Consider the following 12,104-nt stretch of genomic DNA (forward strand, 5'->3'; position numbering starts at 1 on the left):
GTAAAGGAAAGTAGGAATCATTATCTTTCCTCGTTTGTCCTCTAAACATGACTACATGATGTAAATTTAATTGGTTTAACACCTTTTTTCAGGTTCCATGCCTCCCATTTGGCTTTGCCTTTCAAATCTAGCATTCCTGGACATTCTGCCAAAATAAATGCGTACGTTTGATTATCATGCCGATTTACATAACATCAGCTTGATTTCATCAAGGTATGGGAGTAAATATGAAGCATATGTAGGAATACCAATATTAATATCTCCAACGGTAGCCTGTTTGTAGAATCCATATAGTTCCTTCAGTTCTTCATCAGTTGGTCTTGTTTTTAATTTTTTTACATCTTCTGCAGCACCATCAAAGTCAGCCTGGTGGAAGAACAGAAAGTGTTGGTTTTCCCCTCAAGGAGCGTGCTTAAAACATGAGGCACAGGGCACACAGTAGTATCATTACATATTCTCAGTCACTTGCTTGGGTTTAGTGGTAAGTCAAGGTGTTTATCCATGGAAGAAGCTTAATGAAACTGTACGTCGTTAGAAGAGGAACTAGGATTATATAGCTGATAGGGTCTGTACTTCTAAGATAAATAAACAGTTTTACATCTAAACACTTGGAACCATTACAGACTGTCTAGTGTCAGAATAGCTACAGATATATTCATGCAGGCAGTCTCCACAATTTATGTACTGCGTGTCTTTCACAGTCACACTGTGGGTATGAAGGTGTTCATTGAACTTTACACCCCAGCAGTAATCTCTGCTTCCATAGTGTTGATTCGAGTGGTGGAGCTTGAAAACCCTCTGAGGGGCACTGCCCACTTCACCCTTCATTTCCATGGCTCTGCTGACAGCATAATAGGTGATCAACAGCTGGCACAGAGACACCTCACGGGGATGAGCAGTGCTACTGCCAGGACCACCTTCCACACCCAGCTCTCAAACACAGTGGAGCACAGGAGTGCACTGTAAATTTACTCCCTTCATCATCATGCATCACACATTCACATCAATCTGAGGCCATATAGTAAGTCCTGGGCTAGACTCTGGCATTCTGTCTCATGTTCAGGACATTTCAGAGATAGATTTCATACAGTGACCACTGACCCATCAGGTCACTGCACTACTCCAACATAAAAAGGTATAGGTACTTTCATATGCTATATGCTGGTTTCAATAATTAGTTTAGCTTTTAAGTTGGATCTGCATTTGCAGAAGCAAACTATATCCTGCAAGATGTGCTGTCACACACACACACACACACACACACACACACACACACACACACACACACACACACACACATATATAAAATGTAAAAAAAAATCTTAAAACTTGGGTCTTAAAATCAGCAACATATTCAACATTGGTTTCAGCATGTATGCTGTGGCTCTGTTTAAATCATTGAGATCCTAGTATTACTTCAGAAGTCTGTACTGTGCTTCTTTGGACCACCTTTTCCCTTAGTTATAGGAAAGACTTTTTTTTTTTTTTAAAATAAGAAAACGTAATGCACGTTTGTCTCCTTAACTGATGCCTTTCTCCTTGGCAACCGACTGTGCTGGGTGGATCAGGTGATAGAAATAAGCAAGTATGAATGAGAGCTGGACTCACTATAGCATTCTTTAATTAAACAGAGAAAAAGTACAAGAGAAAGACTATTTCTGGTTTTAAATCTAAGAAGAAAAAATTAGAAATAATTTAATTAGAGAGTGATGCTCATGGATCTTTCTTCACAGAAAGGCCCCTTCATGGAATCATGAAACTACGTCGTATTCATTGATGTAAGGAGACATCAGCTGGTGGCTGCATTAAGGCAGGAGTAGCAGGTGAAATAGGGTAAGGGCAGGTAGCTGAGTGCACTGCAGCTTCCTGCACAGAAACCTAGCCACTCTCCCACCAAATGAGTCACCTCTGTCTCCTGAGAGGGAATTCACTTTTTTTTTTTTTTTAATTTTGGTATGGAAATTTAGTTTGGCTAGTGAGGCTCCCCAGACACAAACTTCTGAGGAATTTCTAATTTTTTTGCAAAATTTTCAACTGCCATTTGAAACCCACCAAGGGAAAGCACAAGTCTCCTAAGAATAAAAGTGCATGCCTCAGGAGAATGTACATCTGTAACACCAGTTATGACAAGGAGCAGCAGGCAGAGAGGTACATTTAAAAGGGATGTTTTTAAAAAATCATGATGTACGATTAAAAGGGTGTTCTAGCAAAGGAATGCTCCCTGCAAAACAGCAATTAAAAATAAATCTTCTTTAAACTGCAGCTATGAATTCACAGAACATTACACGGGAAGGGTTCACGATGATAATACATATCTCTCTAGCTGTCAGTTTGTAGCACCCTTAAAAATGCGGTGGAAGGAAAGGACAAAAATCCTGCAGCAATGAGGATGCTTTTTAACAAATAATCTTCCAACTCAGTGAGAACCAGTGTTTGCATAACTGACAAGCAGGAGTTTCTGGGAGGTTCCCACCAAGGCCTCCCAGAACCAAATGCCCAGTAGTGGAGGCAGGAATACAGAGAACAGCTGGTGTGTTAGAACTGATAAAGACTGTTTTAAGAAATGCTGCTGTTCTATTTTGAACGTAACAATCCTTCTGAGAATTAGCAAGATTCCAAGTGCAATTTGTCTGTTTGAAACGTGGTCATTCTATACAGTATACTATTTGGCAGAGCTTCTAGAATAAATTCTACACCAAATTACTTCCAAATTATATTCTTAAATCTAAAACTTTGTAGACTGAAAACATGTAACTAGTTATGCAGTTTGTTCCTGTTTTAATAAAAATAATTATCAATATTACTAGAATGCAGCTATACCACAGAATCACTGAAAAACATGAAGCTTTAAGTCCAACTTTTTGTGGCTGATTTCTTTTAAGAACTAAACACTGGATTTTTTTTTTTAACCAACCGAGTATTTGGGAGCACTGCAAGACAAATACCAAAAGGCTCAGGATATGTTTATATGTTTTGTACATATGTTATATATTATTTAGATAAACAAAAATCATATGCCATAGACTACATATAAAAGCTGAATCAATCAATAATGTTGAAATGACCTTACAGCATCGCTTCTCAGCTTTTTTTTTTGTAATATTAATATTGCTTTCATGAAAGCCTTGCAATCTTTATTTTTCATCTTATGCTGTATTGTCTCTTGTTCTCCTTCTGCAGAGTAACTGTACCTGGAATTCCTACAACTACCTGAAATACTTCAGCAAGCTCAGATGTTAAGCTCATTTTTAATTTTTCACCAAAAATTGACAAGGGCCATAGAAAGTAAGTAAGTTACACTTTCCTTCCTTTCAAAAGCAAAATCAGAAAGGTGAACCCACATGTTTGAGGCCAGCAAGTCACAACAACACAGAGAGAGAATTTGGGGTTTGGGGCAAAAGTGCCCTGCCCTGTGCCTTAGGCACAGTGTGGGTGCCTTCAGCCTGGGAGCAGGGAGGGGACATCTCTGTAAGCAGAATAGGAGTCTGAACTCCATACCTGTGAGACTGCTCGTATGACTTTTTATTTCACTGTGTTCCTTGACAGACAGGTAGCTTATCCCTCCATGGAAATAAGCCTGTTCCACTTTGTGTTTATCTCAGGGCAGAAGCAAGGACATAGGGACACACTGCAGAGGAACTCACATGCTCTGAATTTACATCCCAGCCTAGCCCTGAGTCACTCCAGTCATGCCACGCTGCTGCCCAGTGTTTCAGACACTGCAGCATTAGGATATGAAGGAGTTCTGTACTCAGGTAGCAAGACTGTAGTCTAATTACACAAAAATATGTCCTCCTATGCACTAACAACAGTATGACAATAAATGTGATGACTCACCATACTTAAGATTTTTTTAATTGGTAAAATTTTATTAAAATGAATATTTCACTCTTAAGCCAAATACTAGTAATGTGACATTCTTGACTGTACCTATCACTGACTCCTCATCACAGACATCTCTTAATATTATCCATACACGTGCAAACAAAAGCAGCACTCATGGTCTTTAACTGTAAGATTAAGAAGTGGTATCAGTAATAAAACATAACTGGGTTGCCACACGTTATTTAAAGTTTAAATAAGTTACTACTGCATGGGAGCCTCTGGCAGCATTGACATACAAGGACCATTCAAGTCAGCGGAAATCTTCCACGTGTCTTGAATTGTTTTCTGATCCAAACTTCCATCCTGGCTTTGGCTGGGATAGAGTTCATTTTTCTTCCTAGTAGCTGGTACAGTACGAGAATAGTGCTGATAACACACTGATGTTTCGGTTGTTGCTGGGCAGTGCTTACACTGAGCCAAGGACTTTCAGTGTCTCATGCTCTGACAGTGAGGAGGGGCACAAGAAGCTGGGGGGGGGAAGAGAGTCAGGACAGCTGACCCAAACTGGCCAAAGGGATATTCCACACCACAGAACATCATGCCCAGTATATAAACTGGGGGGATCAGCCAGGAGGGGCTGAATGCAGCTCAGAGATGGGCTTGGCACTGATCAGTGGGTGGTGAGCAATTGTGTTGTGCATCCCTTGTTTCTCTTGGGTTTTATTGTGCATGCTCTCTTTTATTACTATTAACAAATTTTATATATTATATATAAATTAGCTTTAGTTACTAAACTAGTCTTATCTCAACCCACGCGTTTCTGCTTTTTTTTTCCCCCTGATTCTCCAACCCATCCCATGGTGGGGGAAAGGGCAGGAAGTGGCTGCATGGTCCTTATTTGCTAGCTGGAGTTGAACCACAACTTCAGAGTAAGAATGAACCAGAAGCACTGTTAGATTATACAAGACAAAAGATAAAAAAAATAAATTAGGGAACCCATCAAGTTAATAACCTTATCTTCACATAGTTTTATTAAATATGCATCAATAGGCAAGTATCACAAGATACTGTTTAAAAATATGCAAACACATATCTTGCAGAGCAAGAAACATGCAGAAATGAAATATAAATACTAAACGTTTCTTTTTTCATTCCCCTCTAATCAATCGTTGTGCACAGACTGTTGCTTAGAATTTGCCTGCTTACACAACATGCTTATGAGCAGCCTATAAAAATATAATTTCCTTTAAATCATGTGCCAATAAAATTTCCTTTCGCTCCTCAAATTAAAAGCATAAAAATATCTACAGGAAAACATACACACGTACTAGGGATAAATGCACAAATTATCAGACTATTATCACATACTCCCTTTTTGCAAAGGAAAAAACATTCTTCATTAACAGCAGAATATTTTAACAGTCTGCAAAATTTATAAATATTTTAAGCCTCCCTAATGAAAACATTATTAAGTTGTCCTCATTCCCATATAGCTTGATTCAATACATTTTTATCAATATGGATGCTAGCTGTCAACCAAACCAATGTGGATAGAAAACCTCTATGTCTAATACAGAATAGGTAAAGACATTGCAGTATTTCAACCACTGATTTTTATGTGAAAGTGTAACTGCATACCACAACAGCATATCATACTGCACTCAGCTCTTTCTAACTGTGATTTATGGCTCATTGCTTAATCATAAGGTTAATAAATTCATTTTCTAGAGTAAACTCAAGGCAGAATAAAACAAATATAATTTTGGTGATCGTTAATTAAACAAAGGTGGTGTTATGTTTGGGATTTGGCAGTTCTGACCCACTGAAGAAATAGTTTTCTTCTTCTTAGCTGTAACATACCACAATGAAACCTCTGTTCTATTCAACATAATTGCAGCTCAGAAGAAAATTGCTGAGCTACTGGCAATGCACTCCCTGCATCTAGGTCAGAGCATTGTGTTGTCCACTCTTTGCAAACTAACCAAGCTGAGAGAGACATTATAATGAGACCAGGATAAAAGGGCTTGCAAATCTTGAAGTGAAAGGGATAATAGGAAAGCCTAACAAAGAAAAACAGCCTAATCCATCACGGCATGGGTAAGACAAAGGAAGTATTCATAGTTTCTCGAAAACGTAGGAGGCTAAACGCCAGCAATGAAGATAATTTCCCCAAGAACTATTTAAAGCCCTACTCAGAGAGAAGGAAGAAGGAAGCTCTCTCTAGCCAGAAGGTAGGAAGTAGAAGCTTTCCTACAACAACACAAGCCCATCAAAATGTACCAAAGATGCACACAATCTAAAAAAATACACATAACTCACTTAAAAATTATTCATGCTTCCCAAATGCACATATACCACTGCCTCAGTGTTAGAAGTTTCCCTTCTCATTTTAGAGCTCTAAGTAACTAGCTAGATCCTAAAAACATAAGTATTTACCTGCCTTTCAATGCCTAACTCAGTCCTGGCAAACTCAAATGCGGACGCCAAGAAAAATAATTCATGCATGCTCTAAACAGGTAAGGCTCCAAAAAATTATATGACCTATGAATAGTACAAAATAACCAGCATGTTTCTCACCCTCCACTTGTAGGAAAGCAATGCATTATTTAACCTCCAAGGGTTTAGGCAAATTTCCCTTGCTGCAAGGTAACCTCGATTTTGCAGTACTAATCCTTATGCTGCAGAAATATCGCAGTCTCCAACACGGCATTGCACAGATAGACAGCGCATCCCTTGCCTGTCCTCTCCTCGCGTCTCTGTGTCACCAGATGCAGAACTGCTTACCTGGAGAGTCATGATGCTGCGAGGATGGATGCCCAGGGAGCGGCCTCGTTCCTTCCGCGGCGGGGACGCGGCGCCTCTGCCTGAGGGCTCCCGCGGCGCGGGCGCGGTGGCGCTGGGATGGTCCCAGTGACCTCAGCTCCCGGCTGAGGCACGACACGGGCTCGCTCCCGCTGCGCCTCCCGGGCCCTGCCGGCACAGCTGAGCGGCTGCGAACCGCAGGGAAGGGGCGGTGGGGGCAGTGAGCATTAACCCCACAGTCGTTTCCTCAGAAAGCCCGAGCTCGTTTCCATACCACTGAGGATTAGGCCACCAGGCTCGGAGAGCAGCGATACAGCAGGATTCTCAAGCCATTTGTTTGAAAAAGAAATTTCTTGGGTGACTTGAACGGCAGCCAGCCCGGTTATTGCTGCTGGTCCCTCTGCTGCAGCCCCTGCCCGTGCCCACGCCCAGCCCGGCCTGGGACCTCGCATTGTCCAGCTGCAACTCTGGAAAACCTGCAGGTCATCCCGGGGAGAGATACCTCACACAAGCAGCTACACACACAAAGTACCTTGTGAACGCTGAGTTTTAATTTGTTCTACTAAATACAGAATAAAAAGAATATTAATTGATAAACTAGCCTACAACTGTAACCCTTGAAGGAAAAAAAATTCCATCCCTGCTTATCCTATCCATTAATAAGTTATTTATATTCACACCTCTTTACATTTATGTTCATCATTCCCTGAGCATAGTTTGATCACAATACTGTGTGTTTCTAAATGTTTTTAACCCACTAACTTCCATAAAACCGTGAAAAAGAGTGTTTTCTCTCAGAGCAAGTCCACCTTAAATTAAGCCAGGATTTAACAAGAAAAAAACCCACGTAAATTTCAGTAAATACAAGATTTTAAATAAATTTGAAAACAACTCTGAAGCGAAGAAGCCCTTCGGGCTTGCTGGGGAAGCTCTGCTTTTTCAGGGCCAGAAGCTGCGTGTAACCACACCGTGCACTAAGGTGAATGTAGAATGTAGAAACTGAATGTGTGTGTCAAGATTTGTTAATGGCTCGGGGCAGACTGTGAGAAACACTGAACGTAACCAGTCCTTACCTGTCATCTTAGTTACAGAATGTAATGTACGTGGGCAGTACGTTGCATTATTGCACTGCAGCGAGGTTGCTGTGAAGTCCCTATGAAGTACCCGGTGACTTGGCCACAATGCCGCCAGCTCACATATGACAAAGCAAATCTGCTATCGCCTATGCGCCCATTATCGGGAGCGTTCAAAACGCAGGAGCGCCAGTGCTACACCTGGGGTGAGACCCGCCAGGCACAGGCTCCCGGCACCAGCGCTTCAGTGCTGCCTTCCACCAACGCAACGCGCTGTTTCTCCATGTGGCGCCGACCGCAGCCCGGGCACCAGTAGATGTGGTGCTCTCCAGCGCTCTCCGCTGCCCGCTCGCCCTGCCCGCTCAGCCGCCCCAGCCGGGACTGGGACCGGGACCGGGACCCGGCACCTCCGCGCTGCACCCGCCTCCCGCGGGGCATTTTTCAGCGCCTCCCCATCTCTTCGGCTGCCGCGCTGCTCCTCCTCAGCTCGCTCGGGACGAGGCCCCGTGGTGGGAGGAGGCGGCTCGGGGGCGGGGACAGGGGCGGAGCGGGGCCGAGCGGCGGCGGTGGCGGCGGCGTGTGCGCGGAGCGGGGCCCGGGCGGCGCGGCCGAGGTAGGGCGGGCTCCGCGCGGGGGGCGCGGGGCACTGCGGGCCGGGCCCCACGGGCGGGCAGCGGAGACCGCCCCGCTCCCGCGGCCGCAGCGTTTGCGCGGGGCCCGGCCCGGCCGCAGGCGCTCGGCGGGCGGCGGCCCGGGGAGCGGGTGCTCGGTCCCGGCGGCGGGGCCGAGGGGGCGGCTGGAGCCCCCGCCCCAGGGACCCGCCGCCGCCTGCAGCGCGTCCGACCGGGCCGTGCTCTGACCCGCGCTTCTTGTGTCGGGAGCAGGCGGCGCCCGCGGAGCGGAAGGGGCTGGAGGGGGTTCCTGGCGGGGGTGAACGTGGGCGGCGCTTCTCCTGTTCTCCCTTCCGCAGGAAGCGAGAGGGTCGTGACAGCGGCGCGAGGTGGAGAAGCCCGGTGCTTCTAGTTTTTATCTTATCCCTGCACGCTTGTTTTCCTCAGCAGTACCCATTTTGGAAAGAAAACTGTAATCTTTCAGCTGGGAAATCCTTCATGTTTTGCTTCTTTCTCATACACGAGTCTGTTGCTAACTTTGCTTTATATCCCCCTGTAAAAAGTCATCAGAGCATCCCCAATTAAAAGCTTTTAGAAGATATAACCCAGAGCTACTTTTTTTAAGTTGTCATAAGCTTCCATTTCTAACTCGGTCGCATTTTAGGTTTCTAGTGGTCGTTTCCATTCTTTAGTTGTTTCCACTTTTTGGTTGTTGCCACTATATGATTAGCAAAAGGGATAACTGCATGAATGATAGCTCCATAAAGGACTAATAGGGTAAGCTGTCAGATCTTACATCCCAGATGCAACCATTCTGTGTGTTTGGGAGCTGAGGAGAATGGCAGCCTGTCCTTCCGTAACGGTTTCTCTAGTTCCTGCTGCTGGAGACACAGCAGGGCTGGATGGGCCTTTGCTGGGGTGGCCCAGGGCATTTCATAGGGTTCACGGCATAAATTATTAAGAGTCTGAGGCAGATCTCTGTCATGCCTTCCAAATGCAGAAAAACACAAAGGCATGGAGTAAAGACTGAAAAGACAAATTTCTAAAAATCTTAAATAAATTTAGGGACTTGGAGCTTGTGTCATGTTGTGATTCAGCTTTTTTTTTTTTTTTCCTCACATGCATGGGGGACAATGCAGCTGTGCAACAGCAAAAATGTAGTGGTCTTTCAACTCATGACTCTGGGGGTGGAGTTGTTTGATTGTGTTTGTTTGTTTTTTTACATCTGTAATACCTCCAGCTGCTTTTGTTCAGCTTCTGAAGGGTTTCATCACTGCCTTGCTGTCCAGTCTAGTTTTTTATTATTTATAAACAAAAAAAAGCAACACAGCATCTGCCTTCCAGAAGATGTGTGAAGGATTAGCACTGAGCACTGTGAGGAAGGTGATAGTTGCCAATATCACTTTGACATAGGATATTTGACATTTCTTTTCTGCATTCCCAAAAGAGGCTTGTGGTAGTGACGTTCCCAGCAGACAGTACAGTACTTCGACTAATGTTTCTTTCTTCCCTAGGGTGACAAAACACAGAAGAACCTCAGGATGTCTGTAATTCAGCAAGGGACGGCAACACTTCGTAAAGCAAAGAAAATCACTGTAAAAACATGTCTAGATAACCCCTTTGTTTTTCAGTGGAAAACCATAGATGGAAAAGATATGCATTTTATACTACAGACCTTAGAAGAAAGGATTAAACATGTTGGACTTAAAAAGATTGAGAGTCCAAGAAAGAAAAAACGTTCCCTTACAAAAAAACAAATGGAAAGAAAGTGCGATGCTACCACCAACAAACTCCCTAAAGAGGAGGAAACAGAAAGCCATCAACAAAAACCAGGGTGGACTGACATAAGTATCAGAAGACAGCTTGCTATTGGAGTTAATGAAGTTACAAAAGCATTGGAAAGAAATGAACTGCTTCTCTTGCTGGTGTGCAAGTCTGCAAAGCCTGCCATGATCACATCGCATCTCATTGAGCTGAGCGCAAGTCGAGCCACACCCGCAGGCCAAGTGCCCCGGCTCAGTGAAACAGTTGCACCACTTCTTGGCTTAACATCCATTTTAGCACTAGGCTTCAAAAAGCAGTCTGATAAATTTACTGAAACAATAGAAGCAATAATTCCAAAGATACCAGCACTGGAAGTGCCGTGGTTTCAGTACAGAACTGAAGAATCTGTGGCTTATGCAGATACAGATTCTTCAGAAAATGAGGAACCTGACGAGCTTGCAGAGGCACTGGGGGATGAGCTCACAAGCCAGAAGCGGAAGCGTACAGAAAGCAATCAGCCTGATCTTTCAAATGTAATTTTGCAGCCTTTGAAAATCAAGAAACTTGTCCCAAATCCCAATAAGATAAAGAAACCACCTCGCAAAAAGAAAAAAGCTTTTTCAGCATAACTGATTGTAGTTTGGTTCTATTAAACTGATTTTTTACATGCAGAATGGAGTATAGTCCTAACTGAACAATCTTTTTAGGCTTTACAGTGTAAAGCTTTTGAATACAAGGTGAATTTTATGTTGCATTTGGTTGAGGTACTTTCTGCTTTAATAAAGAATATTGCTCAGACTTAAGTGTCCGTCGCTACCTGGGGGTAAGTATTTCATTTGTAGTTGGAGATCAGAGAGTTAAAGTTGGCAATGAACATAGCAAAGTAATTTTAAGAGATAATTAATACATCTCTGGAATTAATGCAAAGCATTAAATGAACTTTGTATCTTTACACAGATGAACGTGCTTTAAGCAAAACAGATTTAAGTATAATTACTCAAACAAATCAATACCAAAAGTGAAAGTTTATTTAAACAAAGGTCCATGCCAGTATAAGTCTTTTAAAGCTGGTTTCAAGTAAACAGCTGTAACAGCACAGGCAGACTTCCCTTTTGAACTCTATTATAGTTTTTTCTGCTGAACAATAAACTTGTTTTGGTCACAAATGTATGCAGACTTGGGTTTCACCTGATACCTGGTGTAGGGTATGCTGGAGGAAAAGCTTTTATTTTCAAATACAAAACACAACCAAATTACTACTGCTGCAGTATGAAAAAAAATACTTCCATTATTAACACAATTCCTGTAAGAAAATGTAAATCTAAACTCAATCAGATTTCTAAAGGAAGTCTAAAATTGTTTCCCAGGAAATTGAGATAAGCCATATACTGTTGTATATAAAGTAGATGAGAGATATAAGTGTTAGAAGACTGAAAACATACCATGTAACTTTTGATTTTCCTTTAGTTTTACTGGGGACTATGAACAGTTTCCTAATGAGACAGTTGTTTTATAGTAAGGAAGGGGAACATTGCTGCAATTCAGACAATCAACAGCCTAGAAATTTACTTGTAGAAGAAAGCTTAAAATTACTGAGTTACTTTGTAGTTCCTTAAAGGTGGAATTTACACATAGTTTTCAGAGATTTGCTTATCCAAACTTCCAGTGCCATCCGATAGCTCATCTGTCTCTGGGATTTATTTAGAAATTACTTAAGTCCATGATACCAACTACAAAGGCAGGCAATAGCAATGATTCTGTAGTCATGATGCTCCTTGAAGTTTAAACAAAACATTTAATGCTAAAATTTTTGTCCTTGTCTGAGGGTGGCAAGAAGAGGCAAGGGTTTTTTCCCTTGCTTCGCAGTCCTTCAAACATGTCCTTTGTTCTGGCTTTCTGGATGCATAAAACTTTGAAGGCATGCTAGCACTAGTGTATTTCATTCCCAGGCTGGCTAACCGTAACATAGAAGTCTTAGCATTTACACAGAGCACAAGGATTAGCTTTGGTAAAGAACATAAGCACAGCA

At 42.6% G+C, this 12,104-nt stretch overlaps 2 protein-coding genes across 7 annotated transcripts in view; one reads left to right on the forward strand and one right to left on the reverse strand.

Moving 5' to 3' along the window:
• ACBD7 (acyl-CoA binding domain containing 7) overlaps nt 1–7,445 on the reverse strand; it is a 7,723-nt gene extending 278 nt beyond the window's left edge. Inside the window, exons 1-3 of the mRNA XM_032696141.1 lie at nt 6,610–7,445; nt 249–366; nt 83–145 (exon numbers count right to left, since the gene is read on the reverse strand). Of these exons, the coding sequence (XP_032552032.1) occupies nt 83–145; nt 249–366; nt 6,610–6,621 (193 nt within the window). The 5' untranslated portion in view covers nt 6,622–7,445. The remainder of the gene's footprint in view (nt 1–82; nt 146–248; nt 367–6,609) is intronic.
• Nucleotides 6,981–10,873, forward strand: RPP38 (ribonuclease P/MRP subunit p38). Of its 6 annotated transcripts, none has more exons than XM_032696118.1 (2): nt 6,981–7,155; nt 9,826–10,873. In XM_032696118.1, the coding sequence occupies exon 2, from the start codon at nt 9,853–9,855 to the stop codon at nt 10,702–10,704; it is 852 nt and encodes a 283-aa protein (XP_032552009.1). In that variant the 5' UTR covers nt 6,981–7,155; nt 9,826–9,852; the 3' UTR covers nt 10,705–10,873. The 6 variants fall into 6 exon arrangements, with proteins under 6 accessions (XP_032552009.1, XP_032551972.1, XP_032551980.1 ...); XM_032696081.1 differs by lacking the exon at nt 6,981–7,155 and adding an exon at nt 7,785–7,906; XM_032696089.1 differs by lacking the exon at nt 6,981–7,155 and adding an exon at nt 8,252–8,313.
• The last annotated feature ends 1,231 nt before the right edge of the window (nt 10,874–12,104 follow it).

The sequence above is a fragment of the Chiroxiphia lanceolata genome, chromosome 1, assembly GCF_009829145.1.
Source record: "Chiroxiphia lanceolata isolate bChiLan1 chromosome 1, bChiLan1.pri, whole genome shotgun sequence".
In the NCBI taxonomy this organism is placed as follows: Eukaryota; Metazoa; Chordata; class Aves; order Passeriformes; family Pipridae; genus Chiroxiphia; species Chiroxiphia lanceolata.